The sequence below is a fragment of the Coregonus lavaretus genome (assembly GCF_964263955.1).
Source record: "Coregonus lavaretus genome assembly, chromosome: 38".
Lineage (NCBI taxonomy): Eukaryota > Metazoa > Chordata > Actinopteri > Salmoniformes > Salmonidae > Coregonus > Coregonus lavaretus.
The window spans coordinates 6,349,774-6,375,571 of NC_140025.1; the positions used below are offsets into that span (position 1 = coordinate 6,349,774).

The following is a 25,798-nucleotide window of genomic DNA, read 5'->3' on the forward strand; positions in this document are numbered from 1 at the left end:
GAAGAAGAAGAAGAAGAAGAAGAATATGCCATTTAGCAGACGCTTTTATCCAAAGCGACTTACAGTCATGTGTGCATACATTTCTACGTATGGGTGGTCCCGGGGATCGAACCCACTACCCTGGCGTTACAAGCGCCATGCTCTACCAATTGAGCTACAGAAGAAGAAGAAGAAGAAGAAGAAGAAGAAAGAAGAAGAAGAAGAAGAAGAAGAAGAAGAAGAAGAAGAAGAAGAAGAAGAAGAAGAAGAAGAAGAAGAAGAAGAAGAAGAAGAAGAAGAAGAAGAAGAAGAAGAAAGAAGAAGAAGAAGAAGAAGAAGAAGAAGAAGAAGAAGAAGAAGAAGAAGAAGAAGAAGAAGAAGAAGAAGAAGAAGAAGAAGAAGAAGAAGAAGAAGAAGAAGAAGAAGAAGAAGAAGAAGAAGAAGAAGAAGAAGAAGAAGAAGAAGAAGAAGAAGAAGAAGAAGAAGAAGAAGAAGAAGAAGAAGAAGAAGAAGAAGAAGAAGAAGAAGAAGAAGAAGAAGAAGAAGAAGAAGAAGAAGAAGAAGAAGAAGAAGAAGAAGAAGAAGAAGAAGAAGAAGAAGAAGAAGAAGAAGAAGAAGAATATTGATGACGATTATGATGATAACAATAATTATAATCATCATCATCATCATAATAATATGAAATAACAATAATAGGACAACTTTTCTTTGCTATTCCTCTATATATACAAGTGTATGGCCATATTTCAGTAAACTGCAACAGGAAATCATATCTGGGTTGCAACTCATGTGGCTTAATATAGCTGTAACGTCACATAAGACTATTCACAGATATTTTGAATCTGTATGCGTATTCAATTCAGAGCAACTCCAATAAAGAAAGTTAGCCTTCAAGTCAAAAAGCCTGGCTCTACAGTAAAGTCCTATACTGTGGAAATATAACATTGAGCGATGTAAGTTTATTGTTGCTTGGTTGGGTGGGTTTTGATTAAATCTGTCTCTTGATGTCTTCTAAACTCAACAGACTGTAATCTCAGAATAATAGTGATCATCAACTGATGTCAGATGACATGTCTGCTATGTTAAATCCCTCTTATGGTTTTAGCCTATTTTTGTTACTATCTGACAAGTATGTTAATGTATAAAACTGTAAGAGATAAATTATATATAATTTTTAGCACCTATAGCAAACAGTATCCACAAGAAACATGCAGGCACACCCACACACCACACTCTCCTCTACTGCTTCACATTACAGCTGGTATAATAGCAATTGAACCTGAAAAGTGTGGGTCGTGACATGCACGATCTCCAAACACGGAGGGAGTCACAGGGAGAAATAGACTGATGACCTGGTGTTGTTCAGCAGCACAGTCGGCCATAATGGTTAACCCAGGGGTAGAAACATTACCACCATCCTTACCGTTTACTAGCCCTCAGCAGAACCAAATCAACTCCACCAGTGCGTAGCGACTGTCAAAACGAAACAGCTATTTCGGCCACCACGCCATTCCACTTAGCCATTTGCAAATCAAGCATTTTCTGGCAGTCCGAGTCCCATTAAAAAATATTTACTGTGGCATTTCCCATCCTGTCTCATTATCCACCAGACTGGGTAGCAGAGGCTGGGGCTCTTTTAAACCATGGAGGGAGATGAGCGAGCAATGCTCGGTCATCTCAACCGATTGTAATTGCCAAAATCCAATGCAGCGTGCAATTACATTCACTATACTCTGTGTACCAGACCACTTACTTAAAACAAACTCTACAGGATAAACAATACATTAGGGAGAGGAAAGGAAGATCGAGAGGGTGAGAGAGGAGGGCATCAGCCATGCAGTCATCATCTGCCATTTGCAGTCATCATCTGCCATAAACAAAAAGGATGCTTTCAGAGAGCGTGGAGACTTATTGAGCCACTGACCAAATCCATTTAAAACTCCAACTTTCTTCATTTTTATCATCCCTCGATCTTTCTACTGTTCTGAGATTCTGTGTTTGCTGTTACCAGTACAGCTCTTTTGTCTCCCTATGTGTGTGTGTGTCCTGTATGTGTGTCGTGTGTGATGTGTGATGTGTGTGTGTGCGTTTGTTTGTGCGTGCATATGTGCGTGTGTGTGTTGATCCACACACTGATGTCCATGTCCCCTCTCCATCTAGCTCTGCTTGACACAACTGTGTCAGCTTTGTGTGTAGCTCAAACAGCTCAAAAGCTAATAAAACACTTAAAGGTGAATGAATGTGAATGTGATAAAATATCTCTGTGTGGTGGTTTTGGAGAGAGACTACATGCCTACTTCCAGAAAAACATAGCTGGCTTGTGTGTTTAGCTACTGCCCATTTTCATATTTATGTGCCTTATGAGGACATTAAAATAATGGGCACTATTTTTGGCCAAGTAACGATTTTTTACCTGAAAGGAACATTTACAGACAACAGAGAAGAGAGAGAATATTTCAATATAAATATATTTCAGTGTTTTGTTTACAACTACAGTGGGTGCTCTTCTGCTGAACCATTAAGACAACAATGACCTTTAAAAGTGAACCTGTCTGCAATCAGCCTTATTACAGTTTACAGTATTAACCCCCCTTGGCATTTTTCCTATTTTGTTGCCTTACAACCTGGAATAAAAATAGATTTTTGGGGGGTTTGTATAATTTGATTTACACAACATGACTACCACTTTGAAGATGCAAAATAATTTTTTGGGTGAAACAAACAAGAAATAAGCTTGAGCGTGCATAACTATTCACCTCCCCCAAAGTCAATACTTTGTAGAGCCACCTTTTGCAGCTATTACAGTTGCACATCTCTTGGGGTATGTCTCTATAAGCTTGGCACATCTAGCCACTGAGATTTTTGCCCATTCTTCAAGGCAAAACTGCTACTTCAAGTTGGATGGGTTCCGCTGGTGTACAGAAATCTTTAAGTCATACCACAGATTCTCAATTGGATTGAGGTCTGGGCTTTGACTAGGCCTTTCCAACACATTTAAATGTTTCCCCTTAAACATTTACATTTTTTACATTTTTAGTCATTTAGCAGACGCTCTTATCCAGAGCGATTTACAATTAGTGAGTGCATACATTTTCATACTGGCCCCCCGTGGGAATCAAACCCACAACCCTGGCGTTGCAAACACCATGCTCTACCAACTGAGCTACACGGGACCACTCAAGTGTTGCTTTAGCAGTATGCTTAGGGTCATTGTCATGCTGGAAGGTGAACCTCCGTCCCAGTCTCAAATCTCTGGAAGACTGAAACAGGTTCCCCTCAAGAATTTCCCTGTATGTAGCGCCATCCATCATTCCTTCAATTCTGACCAGTTTCCTAGTCCCTGCCGATGAAAAACTTTGGTGGATTGGTGTTCTCGGGGTGATGAGAGGTGTTGGGTTTGCGCCAGACATAGCGTTTTCCTTGATGGCCAAAAAGCTAAATTTTAGTCTCATCTGACCAGAGTACCTTCTTCCATATGTTTGGGGAGTCTCCCACATGCCTTTTGGCAATGGCTTTTTTCTTGCCACTCTTCTGTAAAGCCCAGCTCTGTGGAGTGTACGGCTTAAAGTGGTCCTATGGACAGATACTCCAATCTCCGCTGTGGAGCTTTGCAGCTACTTCAGGGTCTCTTTGTTGCCTCTCTGATTAATGCCCTCCTTGCCTGGTCTGTGAGTTTTGGTGGGTGGCCCTCTCTTGGCAGTTTTGTTGTGGTGCCATATTCTTTCCATTTTTTAATAATGGATTTAATGGTGCTCCGTGGGATGTTCAAAGTTTAAGATATTGTTTTATAACCCAACCCTGATCTGTACTTCTCCAAAACTTTGTCCCTGACCTGTTTGGAGAGCTCCTTGGTCTTCATGGTGCCGCTTGCTTGGTGGTGCCCCTTGCTTAGTGGTGTTGCAGACTCTGGGGCCTTTCAGAACAGGTGTATATATACTGAGATCATGTGGCACTTAGATTGCACACAGGTGGACTTTATTTAACTAATTATGCGACTTCTGAAGGTAATTGGTTGCACCAGACCTTATTTAGTGGCTTCATAGCAAAGGGGGTGAATACATATGCACGCACCACTTTTCCGTTATTTTTTAAAAATACTTTTTTGAAATAAGTTTTTTAATTTTTTTCACTTCACCAGTTTGGACTATTTTGTGTATGTCAATTACATGTAATCCAAATAAAAATCAATTAAAATTACAGGTTGTAATGTAACAAAATAGGAAAAACGTCAAGGGGGAAGAATACTTTTGCAAGGCACTGTAGCTAAATAATGTTACAAAAAGCAGGACGTGAAAAGCTCAATCACATCCCTCCTCTAAAGGTCTTCCAAACAAAAAAAGCTATTAATATTCAACTGTAATCCATATTGATCTGACAATTACTCAACAGAATTAACTATTAATTTATTTCATTTCTGATTTGCAAAGTCATTTTTAACAACTCCTTTGTTGTAAGATAGTCATGTGCTTTATTCACTCTTATCTAAAATGTAACTGTTCCAAAAAATAGTGATAATTAATTGTTATACATGGATCTGAATTAACCATTAAAGGTTAAACAAACATTCAACATGACGTCAATTACATTTTTATTTCCACTTATTTTACCAGGTAAATTGACTGAGAATGTTTTCTCTTTTACAATGATTTACCACCGTTTAAGTCCAAATCAACCATTGTGAAAAAAAGAAAGAACTAGCCTAGTGGAACACTAAGTCAAACAATCAGCGGTTCAATGTGATCTATAACACACTGTAAGAAAGGAAAAACTCTCACTCACTGAAATATTACGTTTTAATGTCTTAAGAATGTTCTGACCTATGCTGCAAAAAAAACTACATTAAAACGTAAAGAACATTTCACTGAGTGCAGGTTTTTACTTTCTTCCAGGATATGCATTTTAAACCCGCCACCCAATACTTTATGTTACTACAAACGTTTGAGCTGAGCACGTCAATTTCTCTTTCTATCTATAACACACCGCCATCTTCCCTGAGACACATCAGAGCTGAATCTGAAAGGCTTTGTGTGGAATAAAGGGTAGCTAATAGCAGTCAGAGTGGCTACGGTTCATTTGTCGAAGTAGGCATGAGACTGGCACACATTGTCAAAAGGAGCATAGTCAGAGAGGACCATTTGTCATGCTAATGAATGCTTTGCCAAAGTGAAAAGCGAAACGACTATTTTCAGCCTCGTTTTCCTGTCCCGGCCCGTTCCTTGCGTGTGCAGGCCAAAAGGAAATGCATGTTTGTTCGTTTCCTCCTTTTGAAATGAGCTGGGGCTGCTGAGGGAGCTGACCAGGCATCAACACTGGGGCTGCTGAGGGAGCTGACCAGGCATCAACACTGGGGCTGCTGAGGGAGCTGACCAGGCATCAACACTGGGGCTGCTGAGGGAGATGACCAGGCATCAACACTGGGGCTGCTGAGGGAGCTGACCAGGCATCAACACTGGGGCTGCTGAGGGAGCTGACCAGGCATCAACACTGGGGCTGCTGAGGGAGCTGACCAGGCATCAACACTGGGGCTGCTGAGGGAGCTGACCAGGCATCAACACTGGGGCTGCTGAGGGAGCTGACCAGGCATCAACACTGGGGCTGCTGAGGGAGCTGACCAGGCATCAACACTGGGGCTGCTGAGGGAGCTGACCAGGCATCAACACTGGGGCTGCTGAGGGAGCTGACCAGGCATCAACACTGGGGCTGCTGAGGGAGCTGACCAGGCATCAACACTGGGGCATTGGGTTGTCTCTGTCTTATCTTCTCTTCTCTGTCACGTCAGAACAGCCTCTCTTCTCTCCTTTCTGTGACTCAGAATTAGTGTGTTTATTGAATATGTCATGAACAGCCTCCCAGCCATCCAGCTTCCCAGGCCCCCTTCAGTCTACACACATATTCTCTTCCCAAACAAGAGTGATACGTACGACATGTCTCCATCCCTAACTAGCTGGGGGAAATCGACAGGCGGTTCAGATCTGATCTCCTCCTGGCACTAGCTGTCCTTGGCCCAGTGTGAGTGGAGTAGTGCAGGGTCCCCTTTAGGCCCCCTGCGGGCCCCTAGGGCCACCACTAGAGAAAACACAACAGCACAAAAAACACAGCAGTATATCTGTAGACAGTGGAAACATAAATACTATTACATGTTGTTGTGAGACACATCATTCACTGTCTCTCTCAGTTGTTGATGTGGCCAGTGGTGTCTAGTGTGTGTACGCAAATGCTTCTTTACTTTCACAGACAAACAGGGATTAAATGACAGAATCTCAGGACATTGATATTCTGCTTTGTCAATATTAAGAAACCAGGAATTGACCAGAATTGTATCATGTATCTCTGTCTCAATATCGCTGATGCTATGGCTACACTAATACAGAAGCCTATAGAGTATTGAAATCTATAACTTAATCCCTTCATTATTGCTTAATCCTGTTGTGATTATTTGATGAATAGAAGCTGTCAATACTGGTGGTCTGTATCTAAATCATCATTATGAACAGATGTACTTAATCTATGCTTCACATTAAATCAATTATGGTTCTAATTGGATGGAACGTCTTATTCCATATGTATCTCACATTAGACAACTGAACTCATTCTAAAGGGTTACCGAGGACATACAAGAAATGTGAAGAATGCTATACTGTACATTTATTTGGATTTTTTTTGGATTTTTATTAGGAACCCCATTAGTCGACGCCAATGGTGACAGCTAGTCTTCCTGGTGTCCAACAAATAATGAAAATACATCACAGATAAAAAGACTACAAAGTACACACATTTAAAACATTAACATAGACATTACAGACTTACATAAAATAAACTACAATGAAAGACACACAATTTTACATGAGATTTTCTTTGATATAATAGTACTGAATAAATGGAATGCTCTCTCTCGTAACACTCTTCACAGTGCAGGAAACTGCAGTTCAATATGTGTCAGCTGACACAATCAGCAGGGGCAGGGAGGAACAGAGGCTTCAAGCAGTTTTAGATCTACGGAGACTGACACTGACAAGTCCTGCTGCGACAGACGCTATCCTAATATGGACACTGTATCTAGATCAATCAGCTAAAATAATATTGTGCTAAAACTGTTCTCCTCATCCGACTGAATAGGCCTAGAATCTGGGACATATCGTGTTCCAAAAACAATATTTCCATTCCGTTGCAGATTCACCAGTAGAACAAACTATTGGTAATCCCCTGTTATATTTCCAGACCTTGTAGGGGTGTAAAAGCCCTCATCTGGACCCATATCTGGACTGGATAAGTTGGTATTTAATTGTATTTTAAGACCTAGATGCCAAACACTCAGAACCTGTGTTTACCAGACAGAGAGAGAGAGAGAGAGCAGTAGATAGAGTGAGAGTGAGAGAGAGAGAGAGAGAGAGAGAGAGAGAGAGAGAGAGAGAGAGAGAGAGAGAGAGAGAGAGAGAGAGAGAGAGAACGAGAGAGAGAGAGAGAGAGAGAGAGAGAGAGAGAGAGAACGAGAGAGAGTGAGAGAGAGAGAGAGAGAGACGAGAGAGAGAGAGAGAGAGAGAGAGAGAGAGAGAGGAGAGAGAGAGAGAGAGAGAGAGAGAGAGAGAGAGAGAGAGAGAGAGAGAGAGAGAGAGAGAGAGAGAGAGAGAGAGAGAGAGAGAGAGAGAGAGAGAGAGAGAGAGAGAGAGAGAGAGAGAGAGAGAGAGAGAGAGAGAGAGAGAGAGAGAGAGAGAGAGAGAGAGAGAGAGAGAGAGAGAGAGAGAGAGAGAGAGAGAGAGAGAGAGAGAGAGAGAGAGAGAGAGAGAGAGAGAGAGAGAGAGAGAGAGAGAGAGAGAGAGAGAGGCAGAGAAGGTGTGGGGGAAGGTAAGGATAGGGAAGGTTAAGTGAAGGCAGACGACACATGCGTCTGTATCAGGGAGCCATCAGCAGGCCCCTCATGTCTTGCCATAATAGGATGGAGAGAGGAGAGAGGAGGAGAGGAGCAGAGTGCCATGTGGCTCTGACACATCCTAGTTCAGAGTAATAGAGCTCAGGGAGAGCTCGTCACACAGATCGGCCCATGTGGCGCTTGGACACAGATGGTGCAGTGTTACGAAAGCAGCGTGGCAGCATGGCATGGTACCAACGCGGCCACAGCCAGGGCCAGCCACTGGATACAGAGCAGGAGATGCTACACCCACATACACACACACACACACACACACACACACACACACTCACACACACACACTGCACAGATGACCCACTGACTGCTCTTGATTCCAACTCACACACACTCTGCTGCACGGACACCATGCCAACCTTCTGTGCGTTTGTGAGATTAAGAGGCTGAACACACTATTCAGACATAAGACTATCTGAACACACTATTCAGACATGAGACTATCTGAACACACTATTCAGACATGAGACTATCTGAACACACTATTCAGACATTAGACTATCTGAACACACTATACACAGACACTAGCCTATTTTATAGAGCGTGTCCAATGTTCTGGGAGCGGAAGGTGCTGAGTGTCTGAGGAGAATTAACATCCTGGTCCTTGTCTTTATCTGGGATGAATACATTTCTTTTTCAATGGGAGAATAGTGACCATGTAGCTGAGGGATGCTCTAGCCTGAACCTCTACTCTGAGAGACACGCACGCGCATGCACGTATAGGTACGCACACCCACGCATACATGCACACACACACACACACACACACACCTCATCTCTCTCATGATGTCTCCCTCCTCACCCAGTCTGTCAAAGAGGCAGAGAGACAGACTTAACGAGGGCCTCCTTTCTCCTGTCTCTACGTTTTTTTCTTTCTTCCGCAGTGCACACTTTTCCAGAACACCTTTTCCCCCTGGCTCTCAATCGCTAAACTAAATATAGCGAGTGGTGCAGACAGCTCAGCTTTATAACAAATGGAAAGCAGAGCAGCAGTGGATACCGGAGTGTGAATATGAATTGAACACCCTGGATGTAGCTTTGGTTTTCTTCTGGGCTTAACAACAATTCCGCATCTTGGTCTCCATGAAACTACCAGGTATAGTCTCAGCTCGTCCCCAGGCTCAATTAGTACCGTATATAGAAAGTGAGGTGTTGTACTTCTAGACAGAGAGGTGTGACAGGACAGAGAGGTGTGACAGAGACAGAGCCGGCTGGTGGACGAGATTAGGAGTCTATCTAAACACTGCAGAAAGAACAGCGAAATGTGCTGTACAGTGGATTTAGAAAATAGACCTGGATAAATCTTCCAGCTGCTTCTGCCCAATATAGCTGTTGGTAACAATAGATATAGGGAGAAAGCATAATGTGGGCCCACATAGTAGAAGCAAAACAGTATAGCTTGAGTGTTTGTACCGTATATCTTCCAATTCGTAGGTCTAGTATAATTTGCTAAAACATACACAGTATCACTAAGGACTTGGATGACAAAGCATATCAGGTTGATAACCTCTCCGACACCATTATTCCCAAAGTTCATACTGAAGTTACAGGACTGGATATGCTGGGAAAAGATTGCTTAATTCCATGTCGGAACATTTAACGTTGTTTTACCAGAAACCTCTCCTATTATAAATATCCTCTCATATCATCACATTCTCCTCTCTTGTACTATTAGAGCAATCTTATTTGAGATGTAAACTTCTGCCAAATCAGGTAAAGTATTCACTGCCTTAAAATATTCTCAACTCATTTACTTCCCATTCAATTAGTATGGGTTTATTTCCTGCCGTGCCATACTGAATTACAATCCAATATCATTTTACAAAGAATCCAAATCTAGAAAAATACAAATTATACCACATAAACCTCACAATTTTAATCGCCAGCATTTACAGTACTACAGCCAACCGAAACACACATCAAACAAACAACATGGATGAATCCATCAATCCATAGAAAACACAACACAAAGTGATGAGAAGACCCAAATGTTATGCTGTGACTTACCTAACACTCCGAGTCTGTAGTTTATGGTGATTACGATGACGTTTCCGTAGCTCGCCAGAATACTCCCATCAATCATGTTCCCCGTTCCCTCCATGTAGGATCCACCATGGATGTACACCATGACTGGCTTCAGCCCGTTCTCATCATGGATGTCTGGAAAGAAGAGCAACAAGCATGAGCACCTGTAGATAACACTGAGTCTGGTAGTATGTCCCAAATGGCACCCTATTCCCTATATAGTGCACTACTTTTGACCATCGCCCTATGGACCTTTGTCAAAAGTAGTGTAGGCTACTATATAGGTAACAGTGCGTCATTTGGGGGGTTAGGAAGGAGCCAGCCACATCCTCTACTTTGGATGCATATGTTCTTGACATTTTAATAACATCCGTAGTGATCAATATCTAGTCTGCACACTGCAGGGAAATCCAATTAACCTTTTTGGTTGTCTCACCTCAAGAGAAATCAATTTGTTAGTAATAATTTGTGTCCCCTTTTTTCAGTGATTAGAGAATCGTACTGTAATGTTGTTGTGTAGAAATCTGATACTACATATAATATGCCTTTGAAAATCCATGTAAAGTGAGCCATGGGGGAAAGAAGGCAAGCTGACATTCAAAGTGGGTGTCATATGCAAACACAATTGGATGAGATAGGGCCACTGTAAGTACTGTAGTATTGGGGATGCTTAGATATGTGATAGCGGCATCATTCTGCAGAGATCTGTACAGGGATTATGTTCTTGGAATTACACCAACACACAAGGACTGTTTCCCAAATGGCACCATATTTCCTACTTAGTGCATCACTTTGACCAGAGTCCGTATAAAGGGAATAGGGTGTAATTTGAGACGCATCCAAACATGACTGCTACAGTACAATTAGGCAGGATGAATACCTTATCTGGTTCTGATTAAAGCTGGTGATTAGTACATGTGTAGGTGGTGATTATAAATTAAGAGGGTAGAGCCTTAGTATGAGAGAAGATTGGAGAGGGATATCATGTTCCACAAACACCCAGCCTGCTAGCAGGATAAATGACCACTGAGTTCAACCAGCAGTCACAAGCCTCATTAGGGTGTTCATTACCTAATAGTTGATTCCTATGGGTCCAGCATTCCAGAATTCATAGCTCAGCATTCTACCACTGCATTCCCCCTTCTACCTCCTTAGGACATGGTGGAGAAGCAGTGAGTTTAGAATAAATGATTTAGGGAAGGAGGCATTTTTCAAGGATTTCATTACTTCAACCAAAAAAATAGAAAGGTGTTCTTCTAGCCTCTGGGTAGATACACTATACAGTGCAATCGGAAAGTATTCAGACCACCTGACTTTTTCCACATTTTGTGACGTTACAGCCTTATTCTAAAATTGATTAAATTGTTTTTTCTCCTCATCAATCTACACACAATACCCCACACTGACAAAGAAAAAACAGGTTTTCAGATATTTATGCAAATTTATTTAAAGTAAAAAAACAAAATATCACATTTACATAAGTATTCAGACCCTTTACTCAGTACTTTGTTGAAGCACCTTTGGCAGCGATTACAGCCTCGAGTCTTCTTCGGTACGACGCTACAAGCTTTGAACACCTGTATTTGGGGAGTTTCTCGCATTCTTCTCTGCAGATCCTCTCAAGCTCTGTCAGGTTGGATGGGGAGCGTCGCTGCACTGCTATTTTCAGGTCTCTCCAGAGATGTTTCATCGGGTTCAAGTCCGGAATCTGGCTGGGCCACTCAAGGACATTCAGAGACTTGTCCCGAAGCCACTCCTGCTTTGTCTTGGCTGTGTGCTTAGGGTCGTTGTCCTATTGGAAGTTGAACCTTCGCTCCAGTCTGAGGTCCTGAGCGCTCCGGAGCAGGTTTTCATCAAGGATCTCTCTGTACTTTGCTCCATTCATCTTTCCCTCGATCCTGACTAGTCCCCACAGCACGATGCTGCCACCACCATGCTTCACCGTAGGTATGGTGCCAGGTTTCCTACAGACGTAATGCTTGGCATTCAGGCCAAAGAGTTCAATCTTGGTTTCATCAGACCAGAGAATCTTGTTTCTCATGGTCTGAGAGTACTTTAGGTGCCTTTTGGCAAGCTCCAAGCGGGCTGTCATGTGCCTTTTACTGAGGAGTAGCTTCCGTCTGGCCAATCTACCATAAAGGCCTGATTGGTGGAGTGCTGCAGAGATGGTTGTCCTTCTGGAAGGTTCTCCCATATCCACAGAGGAACTCTGGAGCTCTGTCAGAGTGACCATCAGGTTCTTGGTCACCTCCCTGACCAAGGCCCTTCTCCCCAAGATTGCTCAGTTTGGCCGGGCGGCCAGCTCTAGGAAGAGTCTTGGTGGTTCGAAACTTCTTCCATTTAAGAATAATGGAGGCTACTGTGTTCTTGGGGACCTTCAATGCTGTAGAAATGTTTTGGTACCGTTCCCCAGATCTGTGCCTAGACACAATCCTGTCTCGGAGCTCTACGGACAATTCCGTCGACCTCATGGCTTGGTTTTTGCTCTGACATGCACTGTCAACTGTGGGATCTTTATATAGACAGGTGTGTGCCTTTCCAAATCATGTCAAATCAATTGAATTTACCACAGGTGGACTCCAATCAAGTTGTAGAAACATCTCAAGGGTGATCAATGGAAACATGATGCACCTGAGCTCAATTTCGAGTCTCATAGCAAAGGGTCTGAATACTAATGTATAGTGTATAATTTAATTTTAATACATTTGCAAACATTTTGCAAAACCTGTTTTCGCTTTGTCATTACGGGGTATTGTGTGTAGATTGATGAGGATTTTTTATTTATTTAATCCATTTTAGAATAAGGCTGTAACGTAACAAAATGTGTAAAAGGAAGATGTCTGAATACTTTTCGAATGCAATGTATATACAAAAGCATGTGGACACCCCTTCAAATTAGTGGATTCGGCTATATCAGCCACACCCTTTTGTTGACAGGTATATAAAATCGAGCACACAGCCATGCAATCTCCATAAACAAACATTGGCAGCAGAATGGCCTTACTGAAGAGCTCAGTGACTTTCAACGTGGCACCGTCATAGGATGCCACCTTTCCAACAAGTCAGTTTGTCAAATTTCTGCCCTGCTAGAGCTGCCCTGGTCAACTGTAAGTGCTGTTATTGTGAAGTGGATACGTCTAGAAGCAACAATGGCTCAGCCGTGAAGTGGTAGGCCACCCAAGATCACAGAACAGGGCCGGCGAGTGCTGAAGCGCGTAGTGAGTAAAAATCATCTGTCCTCAGTTGCAACACTCACTACCGAGTTCCAAACTGCCTCTGGAAGCAACGTCAGCACACTAACTGTTTGTCGGGAGCTTCATGAAATGGGTTTCCATCCGAGCAGCCCACACAAGCCTAAGATCACCATGTGCAATGCCAAGCGTTGGCTTGAGTCGTGTAAAGCTCGCTGCCATTGGACTGGCAGTCACCATCTGGCAGTCCGACGGACAAATCTGGGTTTGGCGGATGCCAGGAGAACGCTACCTGCCCGAATGCATAGTGCTAACTGTAAAGTTTGGTGGAGGAGGAATAATGGTCTGGGGCTGTTTTGCAATGTCCAAACATCTAGTGGAAAGCCTTCCCAGAAGAGTGGAGGCTGTTATAGAGGGGACCAACTCCATATTAATGCCCATGATTTTGGAATGAGATGTTCGACGAGCAGGTGTCCACATATTTTTCGTCATGTAGTGTATCTCGTAGATATCTACTACACTGGCTGAACAAGTGGGGTCATACATCATCCGTGACCATATTATCAGGGCTCTATGTCACCAAGGATGAGAGCATCAACGAGGGAAAATCATAGCACGGCCCCACCACAGGATTGGATAACAATGTGAGTGTGCGTATGTGTGAATCACCAATGCATTTTTGAGTATGTGTGAGCCTCAATGTGAGTATGTGCGTGATAATGTTAGTCAGCGTGTACAGCAATGTAAATGTGTGTGTTCTGCAATGCTATTTCAAATCATGGATTTCCAAATAAATGAGATTCCACTTGGTCTAGTCTAGCAGGGGCCAAAGCATTGGTCATGGAAGCAGGCAGCGGGCTAAACGAGTCAGGGTTTACCCAGCCATGACCCAAACTATGTAATTGGTATTCAACCAAGGCCCTTTCAGTACACTCCGATTATTGGTTTCTGTTGCATCCGCCGTTGGCTGCTGCTGCAAGGGGGTGGGCCAGCTGCCTGGCTGGCCTCTAGGTCACATTGCTTCTGCCTCCGCAGGCTTGGCAGTGAATAGCAGGGCCTATGGGCAGACAGATGACCGCTTTGCATTGGAGCTCAGCTGTGTGTGTGTGCATGTGTGTGTGTGCGTGCGTGTGTGTGTATGTCGCTTCCCCTCCTCCGCAAAAAAAAACACCAATATATAGAAAGAAGAGGTGGAAAACAACCCACAGTGGTTATTAATTTCCGCTGTGTTCTGAGTGGGCGCCTAGTGCTACGATAATGTGAATGTATCTATTTCACAACTCCTCACCTGGTAGCACCAGCCTAGCCTATACAGTCTGTAGCCTGCAGTCTGCTGTTGTGGCCGAGGTCGTCTTGAGAAGGACCTTCCTTCACCTCTGCCATGCTCCTCTTGGGCAGGCAGCCAAATACAGTGCACTTCACAGAGAGACTGGGTCGATGAGACAAGTTGGAGGAAGGGTAACTAACTCATGTCTTATTTAATGGACCACTTTCTCCATTCCACGCTAAAGTTCTTACTTGAATTTATTAGTAGGATAGGAGCTGCTGAAACCAAGTGGAAAATGCCAGATGCACATTAAAAAGAGGGGCACCACATAAAGTTGTCAGTGACTCTAGTCTAAAACAGATATTCATCTGATGCAGGCTCTTCTTTAAAGCTAGGCTCTGAGTTCTATGTTCTGTGATGGAATTTGGCTGGCCTTTGATCAAACATAGAAGGCAAATTGTCTGTCACTCTACATCTCTAATGTTGACCTGCTCTGGGGAGGTTGAACTGGAGGAGACTACGACAGATAAGCAACTTTCATCCATTCTAAAAGACCTTGACAGATTTTAGAAGCATGTTTAAAAAATGAGGGGTGGAGGGGTCGTCTCCTTGTCCCAGCGTGTCCCCATCCGGTCACTGCAGAGCACTTAAAACAGAGGAATAGAGAGAGAGAGTGAGAGGGAAGAGAGAGTGGAGGCAGAGATAGAGGAGAGAGAGGGAGAGAGAGCACCACGAAAGAGAGAGAGAAGAGAGAGATGAGAACACTTTTCTCGCTTCTCTCTTCCCTCTACCTATCTCTCTTCTCTCTCCCATTCCTCCCCCCCCCCCCCCCCCCCCCTCTCTCTCTCTCTCTCTCTCTATTCTCTCTGTGCTCTGTCTCTGTAGAGGAGCTGTATGGAGCTGCCTATCAGAGAGCTGCCTGGCTGGGTGACTCTGCAGTGAGCATGCCCTAGATATTCATCACTGCCACACCGTGCCGGGGAGATAATATATTCCTCTACGGGCACAGCGGCGCCGCACACATTACTCATCTCCATATGGAGCGGGAGAGGGAGAGAGGAGGGAGAGGAGGGAGAGAGGGAGAGGAGGGAGAGAGAGAGAGAGAAGGGAGAGGAAGAGGAGGGAGAGAGGGAGAGGAGGGAGCGAGGTAGCGAGGAAGCAAGTAGGGGAGGGGGGTCATCAGAATTTTCCATTGGTTTCAGCATTTTCCAAGCATTAGTAATGGGATAGAGGGATGAAAGGGATGGATGGAAGGAAGGGATGCAGGGATGGAAGATGGCAGTTAATGACCATGCATGGGGAACAATCAGCTTCTACAACCCCACAGTCAGACAGGAAGTAGCTAGTCACACTTCCTGTTCCTTTTTGATAGAGCTGGGTCGTAATCATTAGAGCACATCGTAGCAAAATGTTTCGCAACCGTAAACTAGTGTTTCTTATTGGACAAGTTAAGGTAATCCCTCCCTGTTCCAGTAAAAAAAAAATATATCCAGTTTGGTGCCAAATGGATACGATCTTGCTTTAGCACAATCTTTACACACGTCTCTATGTGCCAGAGACCTGTCAAGGAAAACAGAAGAACAATTCCAAGAAGATGGTCCTCTGTAGCTCAATTGGTAGAGCATGGCTCTTGTAACGCCAGGGTAGTGGGTTTGATCCCCGGGATCACCCATACGTAAAATAAATATATGCGCACATGACTGTAAGTCGCTTTGGATAAAAGCGTCTGCTAAATGGCATATTATTATTATTATTTAAGAAAAGTGCTCAGAGCTTAGTGTCAGAAGTCTCAAAGGCATTATATTAGCTACCACAGTATTGAGTTTTGAAGTACGTACGTACACACTCCACACCCCTAATGTACTTAGACATGGTCTCAATTACAGAGACACTTCAAATAATACCCTTTCTTTCTTACTCCAAACTAAGTAATTCAATAATAAGGATATATTTGATCGCACATTTCAAAGATTCCTTGAGGGCAAAGAAAAACTAAGGTTTTCAAATGCAGCCATTTAAAACTTCCAAGGGAATAGGAATGCGCTTCTATGTCATTTAAGCCTGAGGTGAGGGCTTTTAGTGAGGGAACTGCGGCAGAGAAGGTAGGAGTTAGAGGAAGGAGGGACTCAGTGAGCTGCATTGCTGTGGTGTGAGCGAGGTGTGTGTCTATGCGTGCGTGTGTGTGTCCCTTCCGTGCGTCAGTGTGTCTGTGCGCGCATGTGTGTGTGCGTCCTTTCCGTGCGTCAGTGTGTTTGTGCGAGTGCATATGAACGCGTGCATGTGTGTGCGTGAGGTGTCTCTGCTCTACAGCACACTGTACTCTATGGTAGCAGAGCTATAACCTCAGGGGAACTGGGGGGGGGAGTAATTCATCGCCGGTGCAGATGTTCAAACAGTCAGTGTGCATCGATCCTCCGCCTGCACTGGCCATAGCACTCCTGAAAACACAGGCGTGGGTTTGACATGACACGGCAGTAGTTCTTCAAATGAAGGGTTTATCCAGGCATTTCAAAATCGGACTGTTCAAGAACAGAATCAGAATCAGACTGAACTTTTAGTTAACATTGTGTATCTGCACACGAGTACACACAGAGAGATAGATTCTTACACAGCTGATCAGACAATACACATTGAGAAAATAGTAATAAATGCATTCATGGCAATTATCACTAGATTCTAAAGGTTACAATAGATATTTCTGAAAAACGTTTCACCATTTAAAAAAATTAAGAAAGAAACTGATTATGTAAGGTTATGAAGAAAAGGTAACACACACAATATGGCCTTTAGTAATCTCCCCTAATAAGGATTTAAGGTGAACCTTATTCACAGCTTTCACTCCTACCTACCTAGGCCTATTACCTTTTCACATCATCAAGGCGGCTATAAGAAGGCAATCTGGATTTTCTACAGTACGTCATTCAGAGGTAGAAAATGCCTGGATAAAGCCTGGTATGTACTGAGGAGATAAATATGCCACTTTCTAGTGTTGCAGCTTTTGAGCAAGAGAATGCCAACCGTCGTACCACAGTGATCTAAAAATGTCAGAGCTTGTTCTGCCCTTTGATTTTAAAACCAAGAAGACAACCGGTGCCTTATCATCACTGAAACATTTCCCCAGTGCTTCCACTCATCTCCTAGCCATCCCCAGATCTTTAGAGCAACTCAGACAAAATCAAACCACCATTTTGGGTTAATAGTACCATGCACAAGAAAGCGAGCAGAAAACATACGACAGAGATTTTGACAGAGTTACAAATGAACAAGGTGTCCAACTGTCAAAACTGAACAAAGGTGGGTTAGTGTAGTGCTCATGCTTCACCGAGCAATGAAAAAAAAGAAAGAAGAAGAAAATAAACTTAAGGGAAAACATGACTGTTTAATAACTTCCCCTCCGAGGAGGCCAGAGAAAATACATGCAGAGTTTCAATTTAACATCTTTCACTTTGCAGCAAAGGGGAGTGAGGAAGAAGATTCTTGTAAGTGGTGACTATTGGAGCGTACACCTCATTCCCATTTAGAGGTGACCTTTCACCCTTAGTAAACGATCTTCTGATTCGGTGTAAATTATGATCTGCATCTCCAAAGAGGAAAGAGGTTGTTAAAAAAAAAGGAAGATCCCAGAGGTGCCCATTGATACGCACTTCAAGGGTTAAAAAGGGAAAAAACAAAATAAATAACTTCACAAAAAATCTATAAATTGTTTTGTACATGCACGAATATCAGGCTTTTATTTTTTGGGGGTCAAAAAGGGAAAAAGACAGAAAAATACCTTCGTCTTCATCACCATCATTATTGGTGAAATCACCGCCTTGACTGTTTGAGTTGGCTCCTACAGTCAACAACAGGAGGGAGAAAAGTACAGGGGATAAGGGGAGACAGATTTGTAAAAAATATATATATATAAAAAAACAGAGGCTCTTATCAAAAAAAGAATGATAAAAATACATTGAAAACTTTCAAAGTTTGGGGGGTTTGTGTTGAGAGAAAAAGATATTGTGGAAACATATTCATTCTAACAGGAAGTGGTTCAACCAATTGGATAGCATGACACACAATATAAGGAGCACCAACACAGCATTCTGATAAGAACTGTTCACAAAACACAACTGTTTAGTACGGGTAAGTATATCTAATGAACAACTCCTTCCTATTAGACAATAGACCTAAGTGGCAGAGTAGCTTTTAAAATGAATTCCCCCTTAGGGACACTGTATAGGCTACACCCCTCCCACTAGGGCAGAAATCACAACAGCATAGAAATAAATCACCTGAAGGACACTAATCAGCAGAGAACAGAACAACAAGTCTCAACAAGTCCACTCTAATCTTCATCCTAAATTGGATCAACGGTAAAATATATTCAGATTCTGTCACTAACTCGTCAACTATACTGACATCCCGAGGTCAAATTCCCTGACTAAAATATGTAAATCACCGTAAGCTATGCGAGTGTTGTCCCTTTCCTTCATATGAGACGTGGTAGACTGGTAAGGTCTACTACACCTGTTGTGTTCGGCGCATGTGACGAATACTATTTGATTTAGTAGTGTTATGACCTCAAGGCAATGGAGACACTGAGGTGATTTTCCTCGCCAGCCAGGTAACAGTGTGTGATTTATGAATACAGAGGTTGTATAGGTTGTAATAGTCTCTGTACTGTACTGAGCAGGTAGTGTTAGAACCCTTCTCTACAGGGGTCGGATTGGGGTCTTATGCTATTTGAGATGGGCGTGTTGTTAAGAGGAAATGATTAGCCATTGCTAGAACTTGATCTTCAACTGGACCTTTAGCCTGCTGTGGTGTGGGAATACCTGGCTGATAATAGACTTCATTCTCAGACCCATTAGTATAATAATAGTAATGGTCATTATGGTTAAGACAGCTGAGGCAGGACACAGAATGTGGACGATAATGGGATCAAAGTAGCATTCTGTAGCTTACATTCTGTAGCCACTGTGCTGGACTTAGACAGTGGTTGCATCCCACCCGCCTTCAAGAAAAACCACATGATTTCACGTGGAAAATTGCATGATTTCACATGTGGAAAATCACTTTTTTTTTGGAACACTTCGCATCCCACTGGGCACACACAGGTTGAATCAATGTTGTTTCCACGTGTAACCAATGTGGAATAGACGTTGAATTGACGTCTGTGCCCAGTGGGATGTGATCACGTGTAGTTTTACATGATCACATGTGTAGTTTTACATGATCACATGTTGCTTTATATGTTGTCACATTATCACATTAACTTCACATAAGATCACATGATCACATGAAAACATGTGTTTTTGGAACACTTCATGAGTTCACATGTGAAATTCATGTGATCTTTCCTATTCCCTATATAGTGCACTACTTTTGACCAAAGCCCTATGGGCCGTGGTGACAAGTAGTTAACTATATAGGGAATCGGGTGCCATTTGGATTCATCCTAGTACCAATTAAAGTATAATCTAATTTAAAGAAAGCAACAAACATTGCTATGATAACTGTTTGTTTTGACACTTTGTTGGTCTGGTGTCTCTGAGGCGCTAGATCTCTAGCTGGTTGGTACATAATGAGGCCTAAGCCTTGACACACACACACACACACACACACACAGCTGAACAGGCCTGTAAAAGTAATCTCACAGTTAACAATATCTCAAGCTGTACAAACAAAGGCAAGTGGCATGTCAGTTTAACGCATAAAAGCATAAACTCCCACATCTGTCCTGTACAGAATGTCCATACACACACCCACACACGTGCACGTGCACGTGCACATACACATGCATGCACTCGCACACTCACTGTACGACCATCAGACAGACACCCAACACATCTGTCAGACCAGATGAAAGAAGAATCCAGTCTCAGTGTTTGACTGAGTCTTAGTTTGTTTGTTGCCCTTGAAAAAGTCTAAGTGGTGCACGTCTTTGAAGGCTGCATCCCGAATGGCACCCTATTCCCTATAGTGTACTAACCTTTGACCAGAGCCCTCTTCCTCTTCCCTAAATAGGCACCCTATTCCTTATAGTGCACTACTTTTGACCAGAGCCATCGTCCCCTTCCCTAAATAGGCACCCTATTCCTTATAGTGCACTATCTTTGACCAGAGCCCTCGTCCCCTTCCCTAAATAGGCACCCTATTCCTTATAGTGCACTATCTTTGACCAGAGCCCTCTGGGTGCCATTTGTGCTGCCACATGACCTACCCTGGAGATATTGTCCTCTCTCTCCCTGTCTGGCCTTGCCTGCCTCTCCATGCATATGACTGACTGTCAGAATCACACACTCACCACAGACAGACTGACAGCTAATAGCTCAGGCTCCAGCGCTGTGAACCGAACTGGCATTGGCAGGCTACTTATGCTCAGAGAAGGGCTGTATCCCAAATGACTCCCCATTCCCTTTTAGTGGACATTCCCTATGGGCCCTGGTAAAAGTAGAGCACTATATAGGGAATAGGGTGCCATATGGGATGCTCAGAGAAGGACCCAAAGAGCATGGCTTTTTCTTACACAAGCCACTCACAGAAGAAAAAGCATTAGGTCAAGGTAAACCTACTATAATACTGTATTGAGATGTCATTCAAGCCCTGTCAATGTACTTTTTTCTCTTTCTTCAATGTACTGTAGCTTTTCTCCCTCCAGTGTTTCTATGTAAAGGAGAATTTGATTAATAATGAAATACAATAATACAGGTTATCTGCTGCACTGTCCCATTGATGGATGTGAGTCTGAAATGTCACCCTAGTCCCTACAGAGCGCACTACTTTTGACCAGAGCCTCATGGACATAGTCAAAAAGTACAGTATGTAGGGAACAGGATGCCATTTTGGATGTAGCCAAGGTGTGGGCCACAGCCATCAGCCCATGATAACCAACAAAGATCTGATAAATCACAGCTCACCATTGAAATGTAGAGAGGCCATTATCTCTGGGAGCGCACATGAAGGTAACAAGCAGTAGATTTATAGTAATTGCTGCTTTCTATTTCTGTTCCAGTGTTGAATAGTAAAACAGAACTAATGTAGGACGGTGTTCACAATTAAAGATGGAGAGGGAGAGAGAGAAAGAGATGGGAGGTATCCCAAATTGCACCATATTCTCTACATAGTGCACTACCTATGGGCCCTGGTCAAAAGTAGTGCACTACATAGGGAATAGGGTGCCATTTGGGACGCGGCCCTGCTGTGGTATTGTCTCCTCACCCAGAAGAGCCCTCAAGAGGCTCCATATTCACTCTGATTAATTCACAATAAAACAGGATCACCTCCCGGGTCTCCGCTGTAGTACCCAGTCTGCAGCCACTGCAGAGGCAGATAAAGCCAGCTTCAGCAACAGCTCCAGGAGCTACCAACGAACACACACTGCAGCTTTTTGTCTGCACAGACAAACATAGCACCTAAAATTAAAGGAGCTCTGGCATTAAAATACAATCCCAAATGTACCACTCTTCACAAGCCAACCCCCGCTAGCCAAAACGGCATTCACCACCCACACTGCACAATCAAAAAGGATACAAAAGAACAGAACTTGTGCAGGTTATCAATATTTAACTATATATGGCGTAGTCTTTCGTACTTAAATCAGACGACACAATGGAAGGCCTTTCTTAATCTGTCAGTCCACTTGAAGAGGAGAACTATAAAACTATAAATCCTCTTTTGTGATCCTGGGCTGGCAGGATGTCGCCACATTACACAGGATTTGAAAAGGGCAACTCTGAGGGCATCTGTCAGGATGACGGGCAGCCGGCAGTATGGAGAAGAAGAAGAAGATGAACAGAACGGGGAGAGAGTGTTGTCTTCCATGAAGCACTGACTGACTCCTCAAGAGGAGACAGAGTCTTTGTCCCAAATGGCAAACGTAGTGCACTACGTAGTAGGGAATAGGACCCTGGTCAAAAGTAGTGCACTATGTAGGGAATAGTGTGCCATTTGGGATGCAGTCAAACAGAACATGGAGAGAGTTGTCTTCTTGACTCCTGAAGAGGAGACAGAACACTCCTCCACATCCCTGCAGCTCTTTTTGCTGTTTAGTTTTTCCTTCAGGCCAATTACCTTTAGCTAAGAACTGTAGCTTTAGTTCAGTTGATTTTTATTACATAAACATCCATGACCTGCATTCATACATTTTAATGCCAGCAAACATATCCTAATATTCTGATACTGAAATTGCCTTCATTCGGTAATTGACATCTATGAATTCAGGTTAGAAGGCATAATGTATCAGAATGAAAGATACCTGAGGCAAGTTATATTACCAATACACAGACCAAGGAGTTCAGATGATTCTGCTAAACCAATAGATAGACAGCAGCACTGTCTGTCCACAAGAATTCGAACCCTTGATCCATCCACTCCACTTCTACAACATTATTGGCGAAGCCACACTACAACAGAAATGACTGAATATAATGGATTAACTTGGACATCCTACATATTTGATTCCAATTGCCTACATGTAAATGAAAAAAGCCCACAGGGTATAGAGATTTCAGTTCATGTCTGTGATTATAAGAACTTTTGTTCTCTGGAGATTGTGAAATAGTATGTCAGAGTAGCGACCCAGGCTTTGCTTCCGGACTGGGATTTTCAGATTATCTATCCCCTCCTGTGGTATTTAATATAGCAAGAGCTCAGACTAAATGTAGCATATAGAGCTGTAGAGTTCAGTATGAATACATTGGAGAATTCTCTTCCCATTGACCTTCATAGACCAGAAAGAGTCTATCTCTTCAGAAGAGACAGCGACAGCCCAGCAACAGTTCAGGTTTGACCTTAAACATCTGTGTTCCAGTTGCACTAAGTTAACCAAGCTTTTATCAACCACTCTTTACTTTATTTTATCTTGCTGTAGGAGTCTGATAGTGGGGCCTGAAGGGGGTAAGTGCATTAGGAGTGCTCACTCAAACGGGACCTCTGCCCTGCACCTAATCAACAGGAGAGAAGGCTAACTGCTACAGAATAGAATAGAATATAACTTTACTGCAGGAGTGGGACATCCTGCGCCCTCAGACAGTAGGATATACTATTTTCTATTTCTATATTCTGTCATTATTGGAGCACATTGTCCACTTTCACTTCAAGCCTTGACCTTCAGTCAAAAAAGCGTTGTGCCCTTTGGTGAAAGTATCGCACTTTGATCAAAAGTGCACCACCGTTTCTGGTTCAAGGAGTTATTCCAGCCACTTTGAACTGCTTCAGGACGAATGAACCTGCAAAGTGAAATGCCAATACAAACACAAAGCCAAACAGAGGGAGGATAACAAGATATTTGTGTTAATCAAGGTGTGACATACCATCCTCAGTTGGCACGTAAACGTTTAGGTACAGGCAGTCCTCGTTTTGATCCTGCATATAGGTTACCACTGTATCCAAGTTGGCTGTGAACCACACAGGCAGCATATCGTTGAGTAACTTTTCTTCCAGGTACTGTGGACACACAGGGGCGAACTGGGTAGCATTCCTGATCCCAGGCCAGGACATGGGCGGCTCGGGGGGCTGGAAGCGTCTCTCCCCTGTAGGGGCCAAAGCGTACGGGATCCCCAAGTACTGCTCCACGGGCCCTAGGATCTCATTGGGCAGTGTCGTCTTTAACCCCCGCAGTTTCCCGTAATTCGTGGTGACAAGAGGGTGGACCGGGGTCTGAGCCACGACCGGCAGACACACAGACACTAACAGGAAGCCCATCCATAAGAGAAGGTAGACCTTGGATAGGTAGACCATCCCCATTCCATGAGCTATAGTGGCTCCTCGAGAGCTCCATGGAGAGGTACTGGTTCCCCCTGGCCTGGTTCCCCTCAACATGCTCCTGCTGCGGTCAGCCAAGCAGATTGTGGTCCTGGAAGTTCTGGAACTCCTCTCCCCACCCCCCACAGCTCCCAGACCAATAACCTGCTCCTCAGGCTGTGATTGACAGCTGACAGACAGAGCTCCAGCCAATCAGAGCAGCTTTGTGCAACTCGGTGCCCCCCATCCCAAGAGAGTGGGTCTACGTATAGATCGTTGGTCGGGTGCAGAGCCTGTATTTGTCTCCAGATGTCTTTGCCTGTCGACCCAATTCCAGCTTGGTTGGTTACCCTGAAAGGAAGACAGAATGGGACATGTAAGTTAATCTTCGACACATCAAAGACTACATACAGTATGATGTCCAAATATATTGTCCGCTTGTTGAGCATATAGCAAATAGATGACTGCAAGTCCCCTCTGTGTATAATCAAAATGTGCAAGAGATGCAAGGCATGAAATTGTATATTTCTAACAAATCAATAGCATGGAATAGACAACAACGTAAAAGTGTGGTTTCTAATGGAATCAACAACAGAGATACTAAATTGGCAAACTGCTTTATTTCCTTGTGTGACTTCATTGTTATGGTCAGGATGATTTTGCTCATAGCAGCAGTTTCAATAAATGAAAACTCCAAGGCTGCATCCCGATCATTCTCCAACCATTTCCCTAAAGTGTGTACTTTATGGCGTTAACAATGGTGGAAACTCTCTAGCCAATGATTACATCAATCCAATGCTTGTAAATTCATGACAGGAAGTGTGCAAGTACACACTTCTGGAAAAGGGGGGAGAAAAAGGATGCTGCCCAAAATTTTGTGGATGACTTTTTACAAGAGTCAGTTGTTGGTGGCACCAACACTTGACAACACAAATTTTAAAAAATCCACAGTTTACTGTAGAATACTACAGTACTTACTATAGAATTCTGTAGTTAACTGTAGTATACTGTAGAATACCATACTACACACTGTAGTATCTCTTGATCATGTGTAGTACTTAGTATTTTTTGTGTACTGTTGAATACTATAGGAAATACTACAGCATTATCCAAACACACAATAAACGGTAGTAAATACTACAGAAATGTCCGCAAAAACACTACAGTCTGCAAAAACACTATAAAAAAAACTATAGTAAATACGATAGTATTTAATTTGCGTATAACCTACCCATTCCCCTCCCCCATATCCCAATTTGTGCCACCTGTAAGTGACACAAACCTACATGCCAAGTATAGACCATATATTGTGTTCCCTATGATTATAGAAAAGAGAAGAAGCTCTGAAATCTCTGTTCAGAACCCAGTTCTACCTACCTACAGGTTATGGAACATTTTCTTACAGCATTTAGCCTTTCTCCAGAAGGTTTCCTCAAGGAAAAAGCCCCCCACTACTATGTTAAATATAATAAAACAAAAACACTATCCTAAATATTTGTCACGATCGTCTGAAGGAGGAGACCAATGCGCAGCGTTGCGAGTGAACATGATGACTTTATTTACTTAAAGCAACCACGAAGAAAACAACAAATGACGATCCGTGAAGTTCTATACTGAAAATACGACTAACAGCTACAAAGAAACAATAACCCACAACACAAAGGAAAAAACACACCGAATATATATGGCTCC

The 25,798-nt window shown here is 43.1% G+C and overlaps 1 protein-coding gene across 4 annotated transcripts in view; it reads right to left on the reverse strand.

The window, feature by feature from the left end:
• Positions 1–24,184, reverse strand: part of nlgn4xa (neuroligin 4 X-linked a) — a gene marked incomplete at both ends in the record, with an annotated part of 51,579 nt that extends 27,395 nt beyond the window's left edge. Inside the window, 3 exons of one of the 4 annotated variants that reach the window (XM_084155154.1) lie at positions 9,908–10,060; positions 18,156–18,215; positions 23,677–24,184. In XM_084155154.1, the coding sequence (XP_084011280.1) occupies positions 9,908–10,060; positions 18,156–18,215; positions 23,677–24,184 (721 nt within the window). Of the gene's footprint in view, positions 1–9,907; positions 10,102–18,155; positions 18,216–23,672 lie in introns of all 4 variants that reach the window. The other 3 variants (XM_084155155.1, XM_084155157.1, XM_084155156.1) reach the window with 3 other exon arrangements.
• Positions 24,185–25,798: the final 1,614 nt, after the last annotated feature.